Below are 25,070 nucleotides of genomic sequence, written 5' to 3' on the forward strand. Positions count from 1 at the left end.
GGTAATGTCTCAGTTACACAACTCCAGGGACCTGGACGTTATGGGTTCGAGTGCCACTCCGGGTGACTGTCTGTGAGGAGTGTGGTGTGTTCTCCCTGTGTCCGCGTGGGTTTCCTCCGGGTGACTGTCTGTGAGGAGTGTGGTGTGTTCTCTCTGTGTCTGTGTGCGTTTCCTCCGGGTGACTGTCTGTGAGGAGTGTGGTGTGTTCTCCCTGTGTCCGAGTGGGTTTCCTCCGGGTGACTGTCTGTGAGGAGTGTGGTGTGTTCTCCCTGTGTCCGCGTGGGTTTCCTCCAGGTGACTGTCTGTGAGGAGTGTGGTGTGTTCTCCCTGTGTCCGCGTGGGTTTCCTCTGGGTGACTGTCTGTGAGGAGTGTGGTGTGTTCTCCCTGTGTCTGCGTGGGTTTCCTCCGGTGACTGTCTGTGAGGAGTGTGGTGTGTTCTCCCTGTGTCTGCGTGGGTTTCCTCCGGGTGACTGTCTGTGAGGAGTGTGGTGTGTTCTCCCTGTGTCTACGTGGGTTTCCTCCGGGTGCTCCGGTTTCCTCCCACAGTCCAAAAACACATGTTGGTAGATGGATTGGTGACTCAAAAGAGTCCGTAGGTGTGAATGTGTGAGTGTGTGTTGCCCTGTGAAGGACTGGTGCCCCCTCCAGGGTGTGTTTCTGCCTTGCACCCAGTGATTCCAGGTAGGCTCCAGACCCACAGTGACCTTGAATTGGATAAGGGGTTTCAGACAATGAATGAAATATACCTGGTATTTTTTACAGAAACCTCACTGTGAGCCACAAAACTTATAATTCAGTCATTTTCTTCTAACAAGAGCTGTTGACCTGACTTATACGCAGGACTATGAGAAACATAGGCAGCAAAGGATACATCTAGGCTACCTTCAAAAATCCACCAAATGGAGGTTCCCCATCGATGTCTTCCCTCAGAATATAGCCTTAGACTGAACTTAAACATTTCAGACATCGCATTTGTCACTTTGCCAATCATTTTGATGTGTACAACTTGCATGATGAATGCATTTTTAAGCAGGTCTAAGCTGGGTTTTTCCAGTTTGGTGAAGGTTTTCCCAGCCTGGTCATGCTGGTTGACCAGCATACCTGGTTCCAAACACAGCAAATACTGGTTTTAGAGGTAGCTGGTCTATGCTGGATTCTGCCTGGGTACATGAAGTTTATATTTTTATATATCAGGACATTTCAAACACAGCATTTGTCATCTTAAAAACAGGATGTACTTAAGTTACAAACAGTGTGTCAGCTTCCACAAAACTTTTATGAATGTAGCACAATGCTAAAATCAGACTAGTGCCCTTCTTTCAGTCTAAACCATGTGCTATGAGGAAGTAGAAAGTGCAGAGGACAAATAGTCATACCTGCTCTCAGACCTAAACATGACGTTTCCATCAGCTACATTCCTCTCAGTGTACGCACACGAGTCACATGAGGGGAAATGACTGGGTCATGTGACCATTGGGAGACATGAATTAAGGTTTTAGTTTCTGAAAGGCAAGCAAGGTGTTGAATGCAACAGCAACCCGTAACTATAGAGAAAGTCCTGAAAAATAGCTGTGTTATCACTGGCCACTTTATCGGAAACACTTGCCTCGAAGCTCCACCTTGATGGTGTCCTAACTCTTTTGTGTTATGCTCTAGTTTAACATTAGCTGACAGACACTGGCACGGGCTGTCACCACGGCATGTGATGAATGGGAAGGAGTAAAACTTCCAACCCGCTCAGAGAGTGAAACCAGCTGTACTCTCAAAACCCCTGGCCTCAAATAAGACCTGTACGTTTAAAGTGGGAGTAATTAGAAGTACAAGGAAGGCATTTCCAATAACGTGGCCAGTGAGTGCAACAGAGGTACATTAAAGACTCCCCAGTAAACATTTAGCCGTTGATTCAACGTTGAAATAACGTAATGACTGTCGTCTAATCAACGTTCTCTTAAGGTTGAAATTGAAAGTTGAAAAGACGTCCAAACACAGACATTGAAAAGACGACTATTAGACGTATTTTGGACGTCCATTGACGTTATTAATTGGTCCCGAAATAAATTACTTGTATAAAACGTGTTTTGGACGTCCACTGACGTTATCGATTGGTCACCACTTGATAACTAACTTATTAAGATGGATTTTGGACGTCCATTGACGTTTAAAATATGTCCTTGATGGACAGACTACTTTTACTCCTATTATGAACGTCCAGGGATGTTCCTTGTTTACTGGGTCTAGAGATACTGTTGAAGTTGTGGCAAAATGTCTTCATGCTTTGGCTGATTTAAAAAGTCCTTTATGTGGGAAATTCATTGTGTTTTTCTTCATAGGAATTGGTCAGTCAGTGGACATACACGGTAAATGTGTCTAATAAAGTGGATGATATGTGTTTATAAAGTCAAGAAACCCCCCAAGACAAGACATTCAGTTGTTTATTGTAGTCTTAAATTACAAAGAGTGAAGGGGTCCCTATTCAGTGGATCCAACTGCCCAGGCCCTGGTAAACTGAATAAAGCCTTTTATCCTGTTAAAAGCTTACAGCAAAATCAATGCCTATCAGCCCTGAGTTTACAGCTGTGCTTTCTAGGTCTTCCGGAATATGCTGTTGTGGACATGTTGCATGTGCCTTTGTGGAACTTATAGGTAAATGAATAACGACGACAGGCTTGTTGTTAATGGCTGCGGCATGCTTAAATCATAATCCTCTCCAGAGACTTCATTACAGTAGGTGTTAATGCAGCTGACCTGAAATCAAAGGCCTTTGGGGGATAGAGATGAGAGTGAGGCTGGGATGGGACTTTGCTATATTAATATATCTGCATACATTAAAGGAGATGTATGTTCCAATATGTTCCAGCGTATTCTTGAGAATGAAGGTGCCGAATTGGACAGGATTCTCTGGAGTGATTGCCATAGAAGATCCACATTTGGTTCTTGTGAAAGGTTCTTCAGGGAACCCAAAAGGGTTTGGTTCTTCTCTGGGACATCTCCAGCCAACCCTCTTTGGCTTCCTTGTTTTTAATACTGTATAGGCCCACTGTAAAATCTACTAATGCATGTCACTGAAGAGTTGCAGATGTAGATACAACCACAACTGGTCAATACATGTCCATAAATCTGTAGACACATCTCATAATGAGTGAGTTCATCCAATATAAGGACAAGAGGCATTCAGTAAGATACTAACAAGGAGACGTTTATATATCCCTGCCTCCTGCTTAGTAGTGAAGCAGCACTTAAACATGGCTAGGGCTTAAACTCTGAAATGAAGACTGTAGCTGGAGAAACGCCACTCTATTTCCATAAATCATGGTTAAAACATTGCATGCTGTAATTAAAAGGGTAAATTTATACATTCCCACTGATCCAGGCTCATGTGTAGTCATGCACTCATTCTCTCTCTTACACACACACACACAGAGAGAGAGAGAGAGAGAGAGAGAGAGAGAGAGAGAGAGAGAGAGAGAGAGAGAGAGAGAGAGAGAGAGAGAGAGAGAGAGCTTTTTGTGCCTGTGACTAGCTCCACTGTGCATGCAGATCACCATGTGTTTTGAGCTGAGAGCTCAGCCATGCATCCCGGGACACCACTGTTCGACAGGAGAGAGGCACAGCTGATGAAACTAAAACTAAACGACAAACGTCTACAACTCCCTGCTCCTTTCCCCCCTCTCTTTCTTTCTCCATGGCTCTCCCTCTTCTCTTTCTCTCTTTGCTATTTTTATATCTCCTTTTCATTCCTCTCAAACTCTCTCTTTCTTTCTCTTTTGTCTGTCTTCTTCTCCATCCCCCACCCCTTTACATTTTCAAGGCACAGGCCAAAGGTCTGTGAGCTTTTATTCCTTTAGTGACGTGGAAGCATTAAAAGAGCAGAAAAGCATCTTTTTTCTCATTTCCCTATTAATGCTCTTCTAACATTTCCTCAGTTATGCAGGACCCCCACCCCCCAACACACACACACACACTATGCCAGACACACACCTAGTCAGACAAATGCACACTCGTACAGTCATGTAAAACTGTGATTGTGGGAGGTTTCCATTGGCTTTTGAAGAAAGTGAACAGTCCGAAATGTTGACACATCCCTTCACAGAAGGGGTTAACTTAGTTTTTCACTCATTTGTTCAATAAAAGATGTTTTATTGTATTTATTATAGATCTATTTAGATCTATTAGTTGTATTTGAGATTATTCAGAATAGCCGTCAGCAGCACTCACCATCAGTATTCTCTTATTTAGCTCCATAGCCGTATATTTTCCTTGACCAGGAGACATTTCTAAGAAGAATATGCAGGAGATCCAATCACTGTAATGAAAAGGGTTACGTTCAGAGTATGAGTTTAGGGTTAGACTGGTATTACTTAAGGGTATGGCTCCACAAAATGAACGGAAGTCTAAGTAACAGCCCTACAGTGCATGAAAACGTGTGTGTGTGTGAGAAAGAGTGCATAGAATGAGGGCCATCCAGGCTACACATGGTCCATTTCTGCACGCTCGAATCTCTCCCAATGACAACACTGAGTAAAGATCACAGAGAGAGTCACTCTGAGCATCTGTACACAGCTGGACACGCTGCTACTGGGGAGAGAGAAAGGAAGCAGCAGAGAAGAGATAGGAGAAGCACATGACTCCTCTTTTATCCTTCTCATAAGAAAGAAAAATAAAAAAAGAGATCCCCTTTATATCTCTGTTATGAGATCAGAAGGAAAAAGAAGAGAGACTTTAGTTGAGGTCTCCTGCTGCTCAGATATTTCTCCTGAGAAACAAGAGTCCAGGAATGCTCGTGTCTCCTTCTGAGTTTTGTGCACCGCATAGGTGTAGTTTACACTGGGGATGCTGAGGACGTGCTCCCCCCACTATATAACAGCTTGCTGCAGATACATATCCAGTCAAGCTCTAAGCATCACTAAGGCATAAGAAATGATGAGGTATTTCATTGTGAATGGTCACATAGAGCTATGTGCTGTACTTGAGAGAACAAACACATCTTCTATGTAAAATTGCCTCCACTACAAATGTCACTGCTTCATTTATTCAATAAATATTCCAGTAATAATACACTTGTTTATTGATATATATATATACACATGTCAGACAATGCTGAGAAAATAAAAGCAGACACCTGGCATTTTGTTATACATATTCATCAAAAAAATAATACAAAGCTGAGGAATATTGAAATATGTTCATGTATAAGTTCACATTATATTCAGATGGTATTAATGAAAGTGTCACTGACACAAAGCACAATAGAACCCCCTTGTTGAGCTTGAGGTGAGTGTGTGAGAAACAATGCCGGTCGTGACATGAGTGAGAGAGTATGTACTCTCATATTAAGCATTTGTTGAAAATAAATCCAAATTGTCCACAGCATTTTTTGAAACAATCATATTTTCTGCCAGTGGAATAACACACATTCATCAGCTAAAATAAACAAGTAAAAAAAAAAATTCTTCACAGGGCCGCACCTATGGACACTTTTCAGTCGCCAATCTACCAACGTGTGTTTTTGGACCATGGGAGGAAACCCACGCAGACACAGGGAGAACACACCACACTCCTCACAGACAGTCACCCGGAGGAAACCCACGCAGACACAGGGAGAACACACCACACTCCTCACAGACAGTCACCCGGAGGAAACCCACGCAGACACAGGGGGAACACACCAAACTCCTCACAGACAGTCACCCGGAGGAAACCCACGCAGACACAGGGAGAACACACCACACTCCTCACAGGCAGTCACCCGGAGGAAACCCACGCAGACACAGGGAGAACACACCACACTCCTCACAGGCAGTCACCCGGAGGAAACCCACGCAGACATAGGGAGAACACACCACACTCCTCACAGGCAGTCACCCTGAGGAAACCCACGCAGACACAGGGAGAACACACCACACTACTCACAGACAGTCACTCGGAGGAAACCCACGCAGACACAGGGAGAACACACCACACTCCTCACAGACAGTCACCCGGAGGAAACCCACGCAGACACAGGGAGAACACACCACACTCCTCACAGACAAACACCCGGAGGAAACTCACGCAGACACAGGGAGAACACAACACACTCCTCACAGACAGTCACCCGGAGGAAACCCACGCAGACACAGGGAGAACACACCACACTCCTCACAGACAGTCACCCGGAGGAAACCCACGCAGACACAGGGAGAACACACCACACTCCTCATAGACAGTCACCCGGAGCAGGAATCGAACCCACAACCTCCAGGTCCCTGGAGCTGTGTGACTGTGACACTACCTGCGGCGCCACCGTGCAATGTCCAATATATTAAATATATTAACTGTAGAAGTTAGAAGTTTAGAAGTTTTGGTAAGTCTTTAAATTACAGCCTGCTAATAACTAGGTACTGTGAAGGACTGGCGCCCCCTCCAGGGTGTGTTCCTGCCTTGTGCCCAATGATTCCAGGTAGGCTCTGGACCCACCGCGACCCTGAACTGGATAAGTGCTTACAGATAATGAACGAATGGATGAATGAATGAATAATTTCTAGGTATGTACCTGTTAAGTAAGCCTTAAGATAAAATAAGTACTGAGCAAGTAAAGGGTATGATATTAAAAATATGTGGTCAATACCAAAGTTTTTACTTGCTAACATATTATTATTTTTTGCAGTGTAAATTTCTTGGTGAATTCACAAATTGTGTGTTTAGATTTGCTGAGCCTCTAATGTCTGCTTTATCTCTCCTCTTTATCTAATGCTCTTTCTCCTTAGGAGTTTTAGGAGAACCTCCAATAATTCTCCCGAGCCATCAAAGCGCAACATTTGAGCAACAAAACTTTCCTCCGGGTTTGTATTCAGAGAAGTGCAGAGTCTTCAGAGTCTCCCGAATCTTTCTTTGGTTTCCCCCTGAAGCTGCATCCCAGTCCTGAGTCTCTCACCTGGACATTTCTCTGCCTTTTTAATCCTCCGCTGCAGTCAGCACCTGTCACACCGAGCTGGCCGCTACACCGGTCAACATGCCATCCCTGCTCAGAGACAGCCCACTTCCTCTTTAATTCTCCAGCCAAGACATTTCCTCTTGACAGGACATTGTGATCTTTGGGCTTTGAGTTTTTGGGGCTCCAGAATAGAGACTATTCCATGGAGGAGGACGAGGGGTGTGCAGTTTGAAGGAACGGTGGGGAAGTTGTATTTATAGCACCATCTGAACTGGTGGGATGAAAAATTAGAAGCCGTCAAATGGCAAAAGCAATTTTCACCTCAGATTAGTGAGATTTTTTTAAACCTCCAATTTAAAAGCAATTCTCTAATGCCCCTCCAGAAATAATATAATTAACATTTTAACACCTGGGCTCATAAGTTTTCTCAGCTGTTGAAATCAAAGACAGAGCAGCTCCTAAAGAAGGGAAGCTAGTGCGGAAGGCACCCACATAAATAGCTGTTTTTATATTTGAACTCAGAGATGTGACCCTCGCTTTAGTAAACACAAAAACACATTTTCTTTGGCATAAGAACACAGCAGCATTATGAAAGAAGAAACAATCAAATTTACACCATTTCCACTTATCCCATATTTGTGGCTCAAACAAGACATCTAGCCTGCTAAAAGGCTAATGTTGCTAACAAACACTAGAAGTCAATAGTCTCCATTTATGTATTTATTTTAATACATCACTTAAACCCAAAAACCTCAGACTTTTTTAAAACCACACAAATTTCTTCTTGTAGTTTAGGGCACAAATATAATAACACAATATATAGTAAATTTACTATAATTTACATAATATTTCATTAAATTTTAAAATGTGTAGCTGAAGCCAGTAGTCAGCCATTTTACACAACATTTTATTTTTTGATCTTTTATTTTTTTATCTTTGAATGCATACAATTGTTCTTGATTTCTGATGTATCTATTAGGCATGCTTTTTTATATTGATTGAAAAAAAAAGATACATATGTTTTCAAGGAAGCACTCAAACTGTCATCTGTCGGTAAGTCCATGTGATACACATGGAGCAAAGATTAGCTGGTAACTGAGGTAACTGTAGTTCAGCTACACCTTAAGGTTTTGTTCATTTTTACACTCCACTGCAAGTCACTCTGTGTCCTAAAAAAGTCTGTGTGACATTAGTGAAGATCTGGATGTGGTTTGAGTGGATAGGGAGATGGTTTGGGGAGTCATTTAACAGAACGTTTTTGGCAACACTTGATTGTTAACAACATTAGCTTCAGTGCTAATCTAAAGAAGCAGAATGTAGGCTTCAAACATGTCTCAGCTGATTGACTACAAGTAAAGTAATGAACTCAATGTTTTTTTAGAATGAACTATTGACTCTTAGAGCTTCCTGTCAGCATAGACATATATATATATATTTACCTTTTCTAAATATGAGTTTAAACAGGTTATAAAATAGTCATATGTTTAAATTATAACTGGTTTTGTGCAATATATATATATATATTATATATTTGGAGCTCAGGAAAAACATATGTGATTGTGGCTTTTTTGTGGTCTTTTAATGACTTTCTGATGGCCTTTTTTCCCCTAAAATGCTCTGACGATGTCAAGGGCTTCTGCTTTTTAATTGTGTGACATTTAAAAACACTGGAAAATTAGTTTTTTTAATGATTACAACAAAATAAAAATATATGTACAGTTTTGGGGCACTGGTATATCTATACTGCAGTGATGAGACAGGGTGTATGTGGTTGTGTGTGTGTGTGGGTGGGTGTGTGCTGTAGAGCGGATTGAAGGTAGAAATTTCTGTCTATTTCTGCCTGCCTTTCATGTTTTGGCCCTCCTGGCCTACGGGGCCATTCTTCAGCCTGGACTGGGGAGTGTGGCGGAACGTTCATGCCTTTCTGCCTTAATGTCCCCTGTGGCTGACTGGCTATGGACAAGAACATGCCCCTCCCAACAGGAGCGGATGTGTTGCTTTTCATCCATTATATATTCTCTGGGTTTTATCAGTGTGCTCCGGAAGCCACTCAGTCATAAAGCGAAGATAAAAATCCTTCATAGGCAGCTCTGTACACACTCCCAAATGTGGCTCATACACCTTCCTCCTGTATATATCATCACCTTTTCTTCTCGAAGCATTTTCTTTCTGGCACGCACTTACTACAATTAACATCTCTGCAAAAATCTTCCTCAGAAAAGTTAGTACAGTGGCATGAAATCCTGCAGAGTTTGCCAAACATTACCGCACATTACGGTTATGCCACTTCATTTGGGACTCAAAGAAAACCTCTCATAAAAGATAATGAACTGCTAGCTATACATTTACATTTGGCCGTTTTGCAGATGCTTATCTAAAGCAGCTTTCATTACCCAGATACAGCAACCGTCCAACTACGACATGTGCCATCAGCCAAAATAACCTCACAGGCCATAAACCCTTATAAATATTGGTTTCTAAATGTAACTTGGTTGGAATGTATTGTCCTCTAAAAGAGCTGTTCACCCGAATGATTTTTCCTTACTTTGTGAAACAATCATTAAAAACACATCGAGTGCCCTGCATGTACAATCCCCTTTCCAGAAAAGATCAAACTTAAATTTGAATAAAAACAGCGATGTGTGAGTGCAGTGATGTGTAAAACATTTAAACCCTGTATTTAACTGAAAATAGAACAAAAACAATATTTAAAATGTTGAAACTGGAAATAATAATAATAATAATAATAATTATTATTATTTTTTATAACACTTGCCTATTTTTAATTTGATGCTAGCTACAAGTTTCAAAACGGCTGGGATGTAGAACAAATGACTGCTAAAATTTTGTAATGCTACAAATATATATTTATTTATATATTTATATATATATATATTTGTATATATATATACAAATATATATATATATATATATATATATATATATATATATATATATGAGATTAATTGGTAACAGTGAAAGGATTGATTTCAGAAGTAAAGATGGGCAGGGATTTACATCTCTGTGAAAGACTGTGTGGGCAAACAGTGAAATAAACAGTGAAATCAAGGATAATAAATCTCAGCTTAACATAGTTAAAAACTCAGGGATTTCAGCACATACAGCATATCATTAAAAGTTTCAAAAAATCCAGAAAAATCTCTAGATGCAAAGGAAAAGGCTCAAAAATGTATTAACTGACAGGGTCTTCGGGCACTTGGATAGCACTTAATAAATGACAGACAGGTTTCTGTAGCGGAAATCACTGCATGGGCTCAGAAACACTTCCCAAAACCACTGTCTGTGAACACAGTTCTTCACCGCATCCACAAACGCAGGATAAATCTGATAAATGCAAAGAAGAAACCTGATATAACCAGCATTCTTTGGGCTTGACTGAGTTGAAGTGGAGAAGTGTCCTGTGTCCTGACAAAAGAGGAGAGGGACCATTCGGATTGATATCAGAGCTCAGTTCAAAAGCCAGCATCCATGTTGTTATAAGGGGCATTAGTGCACATGGCATTTGTGACTTGCACATCGGTAAAGGCACCGTTAATGCTGAATGATGCGAAGGCTGATATGAATATACAGGGTTGGAGCAACATGCTGCCATCAAGATGGCCTTGTTTAATTCAGGAAGACAAGGCCCATTCACATTCTGCACAGATTACAACAGCATGGTTCCTTAGTAAAAGAGTCCGGGAGCTAAACCAGTCCAGATCTGTCACCCACTGAAAACAACTGGTGGGAAGAGATATATGACATTTTTGTGATATTATTTGACCTTCGCCTGGTGGTGTTATAAAGTCTCTGATGTTTTAGAGTCTGTCAGTTAGCTTTGATGAAAGAGTACAGGAAAAATGATTGTGTCTTTTAAATGATATGAAGTAAAGAAATATGCAGTAACTGGTTATAAACAGTCCATTTCATTTCAGGTTGACTTTAAGGTGTTTATGTAAAAGAAGGTCGTGTTACTGAAGTTACTCAAAAGCCACAGCTTAGGAAGTAATACACTGCTAACAACACTTTCAGTTTATCCCAATTTTCTCCCCAGTCACTGGACAAGCTCAAAACAACTGGAAGAGAATGCAGACTTTGTTACGTCAGACAAAAGCTCCTCGTTGCTGGCTAGCACAGTGCCTGTGTGATACAGAGAGAGACAGACAGACAGCAGGGTGAAATGTGCTTACTTGGACGTCTGGCCTTGGACGACTGAAGAATCACCGGGGTCACACCGGTGATATCCAGATGACAGGGGCCAGTGCTCAGACTGCTGCACCACATTAGAACTCAAGTGCTGTTAGGTTAATCTGTGACAACTGCATTTCATAAAACTTGAGTAATAGCCACTTTTGCACTGGCTATTCAGTAACAGGGTCAAAGGTCTAATGACCACCCACAGGATTAAAAAACAGTGCCCCAGAACAGTTTTCTCAACACACTCCAAAAAGAGATAACCTCAGGCTCTCAAATCATTTCCACAAACCCATCACAAAAACGTATTTCGGTTTTCAAAAAGCTTAGAGAGATCTGTATATGGGGTCTACAGTGATGAAATGATGTGTTCTGGTGTTCATAGCTCAACATCAAGAATCAAGAATTCAATTCTGTGGAGCAGCCAAAATCCCTCATAACTCTGGTGTCCTTTATCTACGCTGTGAAGTTTGGTTCATTTCTGTATTTCATTGTGAACTGAGCACTAAACTACATCAATAAACATGTGTGACTTTAATGAAGCCCTAGATCGACAGCCATTAAGTTCTGGAGATGTAGTTATGGAAGAAATTGTTGGATACTGATTTATTGTGTTTGTCAAGGAGGTCCAGCCCTAAAGTAAAGAAGCAAAATGTGGGCACCAAACATGCTTTGACAGATTGACCACATCTTGGTTCTTTTGGGTTTTTTTTTCATCAAATTGTTTCATAGTTCATTCATTCATTCATTATCTGTAACCGCTTATCCATTTCAGGGTCGCGGTGGGTCCAGAGCCTACCTGGAATCATTGGGCGCAAGGCGTGAATACACCCTGGAGGGGGCGCCAGTCCTTCACAGGGTAACACAGACACACACACACATTCACTCATACACTCACACCTACGGACACTTTTGAGTCGCCAATCCACCTACCAACGTGTGTTTTTGGACTGTGGGAGGAAACTGGAGCACCCGGAGGAAACCCATGCAGACACAGAGAGAACACACCACACTCCTCACAGACAGTCACCCGGAGGAAACCCACGCAGACACAGGGAGAACACACCACACTCCTCACAGACAGTCACCCGGAGGAAACCCACGCAGACACAGGGAGAACACACCACACTCCTCACAGACAGTCACCCGGAGGAAACCCACGCAGACACAGGGAGAACACACCACACTCCTCACAGACAGTCACCCGGAGGAAACCCACGCAGACACAGGGAGAACACACCACACTCCTCACAGACAGTCACCCGGAGGAAACCCACGCAGACACAGGGAGAACACACCACACTCCTCACAGACAGTCACCCGGAGCGGGAATCGAACCCACAACCTCCAGGTCCCTGGAGCTGTGTGACTGTGACACTACCTGCTGCATCACCGTGCCGCCCTTGTTTCATTGTTTCGACACAGTGTCCAATTATCAAATTTCATTCAATACATGCCAAAGAAAAGATATAAGCTTAATTCAGCTTTAATCATTTAATTTAGATACATTTTGTTATTGTTGACAGTCATTACACAATATATATTTACAGGTCATTATGAAATATCATTACAATTTACAGGATTTTGTACAAAATTGCCTTCCAGATGCCTCAAACCTCTCTATCCAGATACTGTCGTGTTTTGTTTTGATATGGTGATTTCATTTTCTGCATTCTAAACTCTCAGCAGGTGCTTACAGGCCTCGAGAAAGATTCTGGTTGTTTTGCGCCTGCTCTGCACCAATTAAAGATCTTTCTCAACAATAAGAAACCTAGTACACCAAAAAATACATGTTTAAATAATGGTTTATAACATTAACATCTGATAGTATAACTATTGATTTACAAAATTGTATCTTTTTTTTAAACATGATTTAATATCATCTATGAGGTTTTTTTTTCTTCTTAACTTAAATCTATCGATAGAGATAATGAATTACAAGTATGCTGTATCTCTTTATATCAAGGGGGAACTCACCTTGTCCATTACATCACTTTGTGGAGAACCCTTTTGCGAGATGCTAGTCAGCAGTTTGCTTTCTGTTGATCACCACCCATGAGTTTGTACAGTGTAGAGATGAGGGTTGTGTAGTGTTTTTTGATGGCCTACATTTGGACAGATTGCCAGGATAGTGATGCATCTCTGTCTTGTCCTTCCACGGGGCTATGTATGTCCTCAGTCATGTTTTGTTTGCCCCAATCTCGTTCGATTTCCCTCAAAAGTTCAGCGTCCCCACCATAGGAGGGGCAAATTGAAGCCATTTTGGGTCAGCGGGGTAAAGCCACCCCCTCTGGCCCATCCACATCCATTCCAACAACGGCAACGTCACGATGACAACGAGTTACCTGGCGTGTGTTTACCCTGTTTGGCTCCCGTAAAAGACAGTGCTCTGTGATTTGCGCCCAAGCGAAACTCATTTTCGAAAGAATAAAGGATCTTTAACCAGTCAAACTAAAATGCATTGTGCTCCGTCTCGCCCCAGGAGACGTAGAAATGAAAATGAACCGAAGCATGCGTTTTTTTGTTTTGTTTTTTTTTGTTGTTGTTTTGTTTTTTTTTGTTTTTTTAAAGATGTCATAAGACAGCAGTTTAACGATAGGAAAATAGGCTTTCAAGGATGACTCCTTCAAAAAACATCTATAAAGCTTTCCTGGATGCAGTTAGCATTGGCTACGAAGTAAATAGATATACTAACCAAAAAAACAAATAATCCTTAAAAGATATGCAAACACAAGCATAAATATTTGATCCACAGAGTAAGCGAGTAAGCTACGAATGACAAATATACGTGATATACTGAAACTCTGCCACAGGCCCCAGTTTTTTTAAAGTCTTGTTTAGTCTTCTCTCTATTTTGTTGGTGTGTTTGTCAGTCTTTATTATGGTTCTCGTAGAACAACAACGAAAAAAAAAAAAAAATCCTGATTTTTTTTTCCTGTAACCCCCACATTCCAAGTCTCCTCCGGAAAAGAAAATAAGAAGAAATCAGCGAAAAAGGGGCGCAGTGTTTGGGTTTTTTAAATTCTCTTTTTTCTTTGTGTTATGGTCCAATCAGCTTCTCCAGCACCTTCTTAATGAACATAGTAGAGCCAGTAGACCACATTGAAGAAGGAGAAGACGGTGGGGAAGATCATCCTGGACCACTTGTCGATGGAGTTGACGTCAGAGAGGTCGGGGATGTTGACCTTGAGCTGGGAAGCGCGTCTCCGCAGGCGGCTCTTTTTCTGCCCTGCGTGGCGCTCCAGGGCGCTGCTGTGGCCGTAGTTGTGGCGCGCTAGGGCGGCCCGCCTGTACTGCAGTGTGGAGCTGTCGTACGCCAGCATGCTGCTGCTGCGGGGATCCCCCAGACCCCTCGACAGATCCCCTGCACCCATCTCGTTCTTCATCTCCACTGTGGTCAGCCGGATGTCATCGGGGTTCATCTGCAGAGGTGGACACACGTGTTATTTTCTCCTTTTTCTCATCCAACTCATTATACCCTCCTCCAGCAAAAAGAGCCTTTATAAAACAGGACTGATGAACTCCACCAAAGTGTCATGGCAATGTTATGAATAGCATGTAAGCAAAGCATTAACATCATTGAATAATCCTAACTCACATCAAGATACAGTGTGTTTAGTCATTCATTCATTCATTCTTGACCGTGTTAATACCTCAGTGCCACTACCACCTGAGGAAAACATTTTAAAGCAATGGTGAGGTTATCAATTCTCCTTGTTCTTCAGGTCATTTAAGACTCATCTAGGCGTCCATTTTGTTCTTTCTTTGCTTTTGCACTGAAGCGATGATGTTGAGAGGATGCAAAAATACAGGAAGTTTGGGCCAATGCCGATGACCTCATGATTCATAACATCTCTGTATAAGGAAAAACATAATTTCAATATTTAGTTTATTAAATCATTTAAGCATTGTGTGACAATGTCATGAGGAACAGACCAATTAAAAATGCTCCAAAGGTCCTTGGAATAAAATCGTTTTACATTTACTTACATTGAAATGTAATTGCTTTATTCTCTTCCTGTAATGTTACAATTTGGGAGATTCTCTCAGTGACGATAAACATTTATAAAATGTAGAAATCTCCCAGAAATATGTTTGTTTGTAGTCTGTTGTGAATGCAGTTATACGTAACACATTCTGCTTTTCCAGATTGTCTTAAATACATAATCAAATACTGGTTTTAAATGTAGCCTCATATAATAGCCCAGTAGCTCCGGTGCGAAACTAACAAACAAGTTCCAGCTGACTAACACGGTAGACCTAGCAAAGAGAAAAACTCTTTGTGCCAAACCATTGCTTTAATCTATGTTAAAAAAGGGTGTTTTTTTTATTTATAGCTCATTTCATGCTAACATTTACTACAACACAATACAGCATAATCGTTTCCGAATTTCAACCAAGGCATGGTTAAAATTCTATCTGCAAATATAAATAATCAGGCAAATAAATGCAAAGGAAAAGGCGAACTCATGAAGGCAAAGGTCCAGAAGAGTGGTGAGGGAAAGGGCTGCTGAGATGGAGGGAGGAACGGAGGCTGGAAAAAGGGGAGAACGTGAGGCTCCGCTGGACGCCGCACCCCCCAAAAACCACCCTCCAACATGCTCTGATTCACCCGCTATAAAGAGAGGAAGCCCACTGCACTCCCACCCTCCTCTGCTTATGTGGGTGTTAGCTTTGCCATTAAGCTTTTTAGCCTTTGTTTTGCTGTGACTGCTGACTAACCACCGAAATCACTAACCAAAAAAAGCATCATCTTTTTATGTCTTTGTCATGGTGCCTTTGTCATGCCGATTTAAAAAACGCTGTTAACTGAACAACAACGTTACAGCTTTTGTTCCCAAATGACTCGCACTGCTGCAGTCAACCTGCAGGTCGGAACATTTCCTGACCGTTACTTAACTGTTTGTTATTTACCCAGAAATCAATCCAAGTCTATTCCTCCGTTTCAGTACTATTTTTAGGCCCTTGTTGACATCACATGACAACTCATCAGTGCACACGCAGGAGGGGAACATGAAGAGTAAGTGTTCAGTGAATATTAAATAGGAGCCTGTTTGTTTGTAGCTAAACCAGCCTTAGTAAATTATTTTGTGATCATACATTTTGCAAGTGCATTTTTGTTACTTTATGATTTAAATGAGAAATAAGATTCATTCCCTTTGTATTGTACTTAGCGGTAGCATTTAGCTTGTTACTTAGCAAACTAGCCGAATAAATAATAATAATAATAATAATGTAAAAATAAATCGCAATCACCAGTCATGTATAACTGACTGGTGGAGTAATTACTACATAAAGCCATGGCAAATTGAATGTTATACTGTTTTAATTAGGGTGTATTTTAAAGTGTGTTTATTGCTCAAGGCCTAAAAAGAGCCTTGTCTACCATATGTTTTTTTTTTTCAGAGCTGGAAAAAGAAAACTGCATCAAATTGAATTATTTTTGGACAAGGTCTTCTGCTACAGTGAACATGTATTTTGATTCAGTTCCTTCCTCCTCCTAGGAGACATCTGACAAACTACACTCAAGCTAATAGTTACAGAAAGATGTCGACAGTAAATTGCCCAGTAAGGCTAATTCAACAAGGGGTTCTTAAAAAGAGTACTGAAAAGGATCCTCACACATTCTGATTGCTTCACTTCAACAACAAAGGGGTCGTCTGCAGTCAGTGAATGGACATGCTTTACTGGGAAAGAGTTTCAGGTGCAAAGAGCAAATCAAATCAAAAAAGGGGGGAGTGGAAGTGGTGGAAATGATGATGGCTACCATCATTACTCTAAACCAACCAAAAAAATCAACAAATACAAAAAAGGAAAAAAAAAAAAAAACAGCTTAGGTGGTTTGATCATTGCCATTAATTATTTATTTCTGATTGCTTATATCGATGCAGATCCAGGTTGTTGATTTATTTTCACTTTCGAGTTGGCAGTACCTTAAGTCTCTGCTCGCCTAGTCCTAATGCAGCATCCTCCGCAAAGATTGGATCCCACATCGAGTCATACACGTCAATTTCCCTCTGTTTCATTCTGGCATACAGAGCATCGTCTCTCTGAACTACATTTCCCACCATCCACTGCAAGTACACAAAATCAGCACTGTTACTTGGGAAATGGCAGCTTTGCGACACTCAGAGAGAGAGAGAGAGAGAGAGAGAGAGAGAGAGAGAGAGAGAGAGAGAGAGGTGAGTGAGTGAAAGAGGGATAGAAGGGTTTTGGCACATCTAACTTATTCAAGCTCAATAAGATTATGAAGCGAGCGGCTTGACGCCCTGCCAGCCCTGAGCTGAGAGATGACTCGCTGTGAAACGGCAAGGTCACCGTTTTACTGCTACCCAAACTCTGCTCTGATCTGCCAGAGGAAAAAAAAAAAGATAAAAAAAAGCACACAATGTCCTTTGGAGGGTAAAAATCCATTAAACTCTGGTTGATCAGCGAGCTTATTCCACTGGAGGAAAAAAAAAAATAAAGGTGAATTTCCAGAGTCGTAGCAAAACAACAAACGAAAAAAAAAAAAACCTGAAGCCCATTGATCCTGAAAGGGCGCCGGACAGGAGTCACAACACATAACCTCAAAATAACAAACCAGCTACCGCAGAGGAACAGCTGCGGCAGACAAAACCCTAACCAGGTGTTTTTAGTGGATTTTTTTTTGCATAAGGGCACCCAGACAGACGCTACCTTGTTGGGATCCGGTCGCAGTTTTTCGTTGTTGGCGGTAGCTGCCTTCTCCGCCGCTTTCTTCTGCCTCTGAGGGCCTCGGCCGAAGAAGATGTAGTTGACAAAGGCGTACTCCAGGAGGGCCAGGAACACAAACACGAAGCAGCCCATCAAGTACATATCTATGGCCTTCACATAGGGGATCTTAGGAAGGGTCTCTCGCAAATGGGTGTTAATGGTGGTCATGGTCAGCACAGTGGTGATACCTGCAGAACAGATGTAGAACTTTATATATTGTGTAGCTTTAGTGGCACAAATACACCCACCTTTCACATCACAATAGACACCAAGGTTTTACTTGCACCGACAGGTCACTTGATTAGAAACACCTACATTGTTCCTATTTGTACTTACTCACTGGCCGCTTTGTTTGAACCACTGACTTTCACACACTCATCGTTTTAAATGCGATGTTTATGATTTAAACATCTTTTTGTTTGTTTTTATAAAATTTTGAGGATGTTTCCTCACAATTTGCTAGTTCTCCAGTCTGTTTGTGTGCTTAAGACTGGTCTAATGTGTTTACAAAGTCCCAGTAATTCTGTAAATATGTAAAAAATCAAAGGGTCTCGGTCCAGTATGCTAGGGTTTCTCTTTATGCTCCCAGCAAAAAAGCCTCATTTTGGAGACTTTCAGATTCCCAAGTCTTTGCAAAACACATATCAAGATGAGAATGTTGCTTTATTCATGCTCCATAGGTGGGTAATATTCTTATTTTTGCTGTTCCAGATCACTTAAGGTGGAACTGACTCTAAATTCTGGAGAGGGTTGCATGAAAGTAAACACAGACCAAAACCACAAAACTTAACAACTTGAGTTACAATTGAGTTTCTGTGGTAATTCAGACAGCCAATAAAAACTTAACAAGTTAAACTTCAGCCACTTACAAACAAATTGTTATTTTCCTCAAACACACCATTCCACCTTAAAAGACGTGGAGCTTCTGAACATTATCAAACCAGCGAGAACTGCAGTTCCCCACAATCGTAGAAGTTGCCTTTAATATAAACATCAACTTACTAGCCATTTAATAAAAAATACTTACTTTGACTTCCACTTACTGGCCTCTTTATCCTAAATCCCTACCTTTTATGTCCAACTGCAGACCACTTTATTAGAAACATCTACTTTATTAGTCCTCTCTGCAGGTCTGCTGTTACAGACTGTAGCCCATCTGCTGCCATGCACAAATGACATATCCATATTCCACCCACAAATGCACTCTTTTATAGCAAATGTTGCAAGATGGGATGAGCTTTAAAGAACCTTGGCAAAAATCCCATTCAATCTTCTTCAGTTCTCAGCTCAGTTTTTGTCAGAATAACCTACATTTAAATAGAGCATGATGGAATTACATTTCAATTCAGTTATTATAATTTGTATACACAGATCAACCGTAATATTATGACCACCTCCTTGTTTCTACACTCACTGTCCATTCTTTCAGCTCCACAGTCCATAAAGGAGCACTGTATACTTTATTTTTTTGATCCGGGCCATCACAGAGCAGGTGTGATTAGGGTGGTGGGTCATTCTCAGCGCTGCAGTGACACGGCAGTACGAGTGGATCAGACACAGCAGTGCTGCTGGAGATTTTAAACACTGTGCCCTCTCCCTCCCCACTCTGTGAGACACTCCTACCTCGGTGGTGCACCTTGTAGATGGAAAGAGTCAGAGACAGTAGCTCATCTGGTGCTGCACAGTTTGTGTTGGTCGTCCTCTAGACCTCCATCAGTGGACACAGGACGCTGTCGGCTTGTTGGTGACACAGTTCTTTAAAAACTCCAGCAGGCCTGCTGTGTCTGATCCACTTGCACCAACAACACACTCTATCACTAATATCACTATCACTGAATACAGTTTTTAGGTCCATGTTCTATGGTGGTGGATTGAAGACTCTAAGAGTTTTTAATTGTAGTTATAGCTAGAAGTGGGCTTTATTTTTTGGAAAATTTTTGAATTTTTTTTGGGGGGTTTATGAAGATTTCCACCTTTACTTGGCTCTTTCTGTCCCTTTTTCTGTCACTGTCGGTGAGCAGCTTCACTTTATTGATGTAGCTCCAGGCTGATTTAGGGCAAATGGGACTTTTGCCAATGTTCTGTGAAGTTTGTTGAACCTAGCAACAGTATCTAAGAGACGATGCTGAGCTTGGATGGGTCAATTTGTCAACTGGCCTCTAACTCATTCATCATCGGTCAGTCTCTGACATATTGACGTGTGTGTGTGTGTGAGTGTGTGTAGTGCTGGGGTGAGTATATCAGGCACAGCAGTGTCTTGGCTAACACAAATTGTTCGTCAACAGATGGGCTGCAGTCATTACACCAACAAGGTGGAGCTACAAGGTGGGTGTTTCTAATAAAGCGTGCACTCCAGTACCATATGGACCATGCTAGTGGGACAATACAGTAACATCCTGTTAGTACAGTACAGAAGCAATGACTATGGCACAGCAATATAGATTCATTAGGGAAAAAAAGCACCAAGATGGAGTTGTTGGGATTGTGTACAACTTTATAGGTGTGAATGTATTAACGATATATATAAGTGATTACAGTATTAGAGCTAAAGAACACGTTTATTGGTGAAAACTGTACAGCAGAAAGGAGGCTCTAGTACCATGTTGGGACGCCTCTAGACTGGACACAAGGTGAGACAAGGTTGGGCATGGAGGCATACAGGTTCGGTATGGCATCTTGCAGCACATTTGCTGGGTGCATTATTTATTTATTTTAATTTATATTAATGACTGTATTAGTCTACTGTGATTATATCTATATTCTATTACATACACATTATTATATACAGACAGAGATATGGTGGCACAGCAGGTAGTGGGTTCAAGTCCCTTTCCGGGTGACTGTCTGTGAGGAGTGTGGTGTGTTCTCTCTGTGTCTGCGTGGGTTTCCTCCGGGTGACTGTCTATGAGGAGTGTGGTGTGTTCTCCCTGTGTCTGCGTGGGTTTCCTCCGGGTGATTGTCTGTGAGGAGTGTGGTGTGTTCTCCCTGTGTCTGCGTGGGTTTCCTCCGGGTGACTGTCTGTGAGGAGTGTGGTGTGTTCTCCCTTTGTCTGCGTGGGTTTCCTCCGGGTGAATGTCTGTGAGGAATTGGTGTGTTCTCCCTGTGTCTGCGTGGGTTTCCTCCGGGTGACTGTCTGTGAGGAATTGGTGTGTTCTCCCTGTGTCTGCGTGGGTTTCCTCCGGGTGCTCCGGTTTCCTCCCACAGTCCAAAAACACATGTTGGTAGGTGGATTTGCGGCTCAAAAGTGTCCGTAAGTTTGAATGTGTGAGTGTGTGAGTCATCTTGCGAAGAACTAGTGCCCCCTCCAGGGTATGTTCCCACCTCGCGCCCAGTGATTCGCGACCCTGAACAGAATACAGACAATGCATATCCTTCCCTGTACAATACAGGAGTGCTGACCAAGTATTGGAGGAAGAGCTTCCTGGTTAGTCAGATTATAAAAACAGTTTTATTATAGAGCACTTTTTACATCAGGTGTTGTCTCAAAGAAGCTTTGCAGAGATCTGGGTCCTAGCCCTCAGTGAGCAAACTGAGGTGAGGGGCACGGAAGACTCCCTCTCAAAGACCAAGGAATAAAACTCCTCTGGTCGACCCCAGAGCAAAACAAGCAGACAAATAGACAAGTGACGGTAAATATAAACTGGAACAAATACAAATGAGGAATTATTGGGTTCTTGTAGGTGTACAGTAATATATTTTGCCATGTTTGGAGTGTGTTAATAAGGAATAGTCTGAAGCTGGCGATCAATGAACAGCTCTAATTAAAGCCCAGTCTCAGCGGTGAGTTGGTGTTGTGAAGGTGAGCCACTCAGACACATGCAGATGACTCCATGAGGGATGAGCAGAAATCCGCAAGTCTTGAAGCATGTTCTGTTTGCGCTTTCTCATGGTCAGAACTGGCCGTGTGTCAGGCAAGCGAGGACACCCCGCTCTGACAGTCCCTGCCCAGGATTAGCATTAGCAGGATGCTCCGCGCTCTCCCTCTATCACTCAGGGTGATGCTAGCTAACACAGTGAGCTGATGCAACAGAACTGGCAGTTAGTGTTCTCAACACACTTGGAGGAGAACACTTTTTCCTTAGAAGTTACATGGATCTGTGGATTGCAGTAGCATCCAGCACAATGAGCCACAACAGAGCAGAGAAAGAAGCTAAACAATACAGGATACCTTTATTGTATTGTATCCAGTTATATGATATAGTGAAATGAAGCCTCCTGATATTGCAATCAAGAGAATGATATACGTATCTTATTACACGGCATGAAGTAACCTTGCTCCAGGGAAGTATAATACGTACAAACTGTCTCTGTTTATCATCATCCCAGCACAATAAGGTGGATCCATAAATAAACACTATGACCACATAGCTGTCTAATGTAAACACGGAAATGACGCTGCCAAAAGTCACTGTCCTTTCCCCTTCTGTCTCTGGCAGGACTGCAAAAACACATCCTGTATTTCACTGGTTTCTGAACGTCCGAGTACATTTCTCACATCTCATTTCACCTGCCTGTTCAGACAAAACTCCTTTGTTTTTTTGATGAGCAGAGGCATCTGCATGTGAAATCTGTATTGGTTTAAAATCTTCTGCACGTACACAAACACGCTCAGTGCCTAAAGCTTCTGATATTAATCACATTTACTATGAGAGAGAGAGAGAGAGAGAGAGAGAGAGAGAGAGAGAACAAAGTGAAATAGGCAGAGAGACAGAGAAAGAGAATGACTTAGATGGGATGTCATAGGGAGAGAGAGAGAGAGGCTGAGAGACAGAGAGGGAGAAAAAGCAACAGAATAGAGAGATCCAAGGGAGGGGGCGACTAGGAGAGACCAAAATCAAGAGTCACTGAGAGAGAGAGAGAGAGTGATAGAGAGAGAGAGAAAGAGACTTTCTTAGGCTTCTAATAGAGCTATTGTATTTCACTCTAAACAGCACGCGGAGGCTGTAGCATCTGTTCAGCTGTCACACGGCTCTCAGTGCAGACAGATTGATAGTGACAGGCGAACCCCAAACGCTAAAACGCTCCCTCGCTCATCCCTCACCTTTTCTATCTGCCGTTTCCCTGCAGGAGCACTGGCAGAGACGGGCACTTTTTCATAACGGCAGAAGACGGCCCTATTAGCCGCAAAACACATCAGTAACGACCATCCAGCCCAGAGTTTGTCAGAGCAATCAGAGGAGGAAGATCAGAAGGGATCCACCCGTGCTGTCTTTAATGGGCTTCAGAGCGCCGTCCCACCGCCTCAACTGGACCCCCTGACTGCTGCGCTGCTTTATTGAAGCCGGGCAATTTCAACACCCACGCCAGCCCTGTCTCCATGTAATCTAGTTTGGGGAAAAACTGCCTGCCACAAAGCCCTGATCACAGAGCATCCTCACTTTCTACTGCCGGCGTCCTGCTGAACTGGGTGGGACGGTACACAAATTGCAGACACTCTGTACTGGACATTTGGTGACCTCGTGTTCTACAACAAGGCCAAAAAGTATCAGAACAAATATTCAATTAATCAGATCAGGTGCATCTGAATAATGGTCATAAATTAAACCAGGCCTGAGCGAAAACCGGGCATCAAGAGTGGCTGCGCTTGAAAAGATGTTTTATAAACAAGACGAGAGAGGTACTGCATAATCTGTGTTTTTCCTATTTTAAGTGATGCATGAACATATATATATATATTTGCTCAGGGGTGAATACATATCGGTGTGAGTATGTGGATGTGTATTGTATGTGAAGGGAAATGTATAAATGTGTGTGTGTGCATACATATGTATGTGTATATATAAATACATATGTGGGTATGTAGCCCACCCTCCATTTTCTCATTCTTTCTCACTTGATTTTTACAAGACATTGTTTGTCCATTACAAATGAGGATATGAAACAAGTTATTAATAGCTAGAAGGTTTGGTTTGCAGTGATGATGATTTGGAACAGGAAGAGGTGCTGTTATTATTATTATTATTATTATTGTTAATGTTGCTGTTGTTGTGATTATATATTGTCTTTTATATGTGACATGTTTTGTTCTAATTTTTTTCAACAAAATAAAGGAAAAGTGTTAATCATAAAGACTCCAAAGTGTCCGTAGGTGTGAGTGTGTGAGTGAATGTGTGTGTCTGTGTTGCCCTGTGAAGGACTGGCGCCCCCTCCAGGGTGTATTCCCGCCTTGAGCCCAATGATTCCAGGTAGGCTCTGGACCCACTGCGACCCTGAACTGGATAAGGGTTACAGATAATGAATGAATGAATGAATGAATGAATATAACAAATGTCAGAAAGAAAGGAAAAACCTCATCAGTTTAAAAAACCAAACTAATCTGGATTTCAACAACTATGAAAGCCCCTTTCTGGTGCTGGATCTTGTGGATGTCGTGTGTAAAATCACTGCTCAAAATGGTTCTGAAGGCAATGCTACCGTTGATGCAGAGTGAACATAACTATTTCAGAAAGTAACCAATTAAAATAAACAAAATGCGGAGTTGTCTTTAGAAATATCTTAAGAAAGTCTCTTCCTCTGTGAGGAGTTGGTGTGTTCTCCCTGTGTCCGCGTGGGTTTCCTAGAGATGCTCCGGTTTCCTCCCACAGTCCAAAAACACACGTTGGTAGGTGGACGGGCGACTCTAAAGTGTCCGTAGTAGTGAATGTATGAGTGAATGTGTGTGTGTGTCTGGTGCCCCCTCCAGGGTGTATTCCCGCCTTGCGCCCAATGATTCCAGGTAGGCTCTGGACCCACCGAGACCCTGAATTGGATAAGCGCTTACAGATAATGGATGAATGAATGAATGAAGTCTCTTCCTCTATGCTTCAAATCTGATGAATGCATAAAAGGTAGTTTGTATCTAGTAAATGCTACATAAACATGGGGCTAGTCTCTCAGAAAGCTGTTTGGGAAACCAGCTAGCTTCTAAAACAGCAACTGGTCCATGGCGTGGTATTTGAAAATCTCCACCCAGTCCCTCCCTGCTTGTAACCAATTACATTTGTTCTTCCTCGAAGGCAGCGCTGCCTTCAGAACCATTTTGGGTAGTGATTTTGCACATGAGCTATCTTGGAAGTGGATGTAAATATTTCAAAGACCAGAAGTGCTTTGAGTTGAATAGTTAAGGACTGTGAGCTGGCAGGATTATTCCTACACCAAAAACCTGACTACAATCAACTGAGGTTGGCGCTTCATCATTAATCCCAGCTAGTGCTATCAATGTATTTATTATCCTTTATATCCATAGTG

General features: G+C 42.0%; 1 protein-coding gene across 2 annotated transcripts in view; it reads right to left on the reverse strand.

Annotated features, from left to right (window-relative positions):
• Positions 1 to 12,520: 12,520 nt before the first annotated feature.
• gabrb2a (gamma-aminobutyric acid type A receptor subunit beta2a) overlaps positions 12,521 to 25,070 on the reverse strand; it is an 80,569-nt gene continuing 68,019 nt past the window's right edge. Inside the window, exons 8-10 of one of the 2 annotated variants that reach the window (XM_066669088.1) lie at positions 17,787 to 18,031; positions 17,042 to 17,182; positions 12,536 to 14,530 (exon numbers count right to left, since the gene is read on the reverse strand). In XM_066669088.1, coding sequence (XP_066525185.1) covers positions 14,180 to 14,530; positions 17,042 to 17,182; positions 17,787 to 18,031 — 737 coding nt within the window. In that variant the 3' untranslated portion in view covers positions 12,536 to 14,179. Of the gene's footprint in view, positions 14,531 to 17,041; positions 17,183 to 17,786; positions 18,032 to 25,070 lie in introns of both variants that reach the window. The other variant, XM_066669089.1, reaches the window with a different exon arrangement.

This window comes from Hoplias malabaricus, chromosome 4 (assembly GCF_029633855.1).
Source record: "Hoplias malabaricus isolate fHopMal1 chromosome 4, fHopMal1.hap1, whole genome shotgun sequence".
Lineage (NCBI taxonomy): Eukaryota > Metazoa > Chordata > Actinopteri > Characiformes > Erythrinidae > Hoplias > Hoplias malabaricus.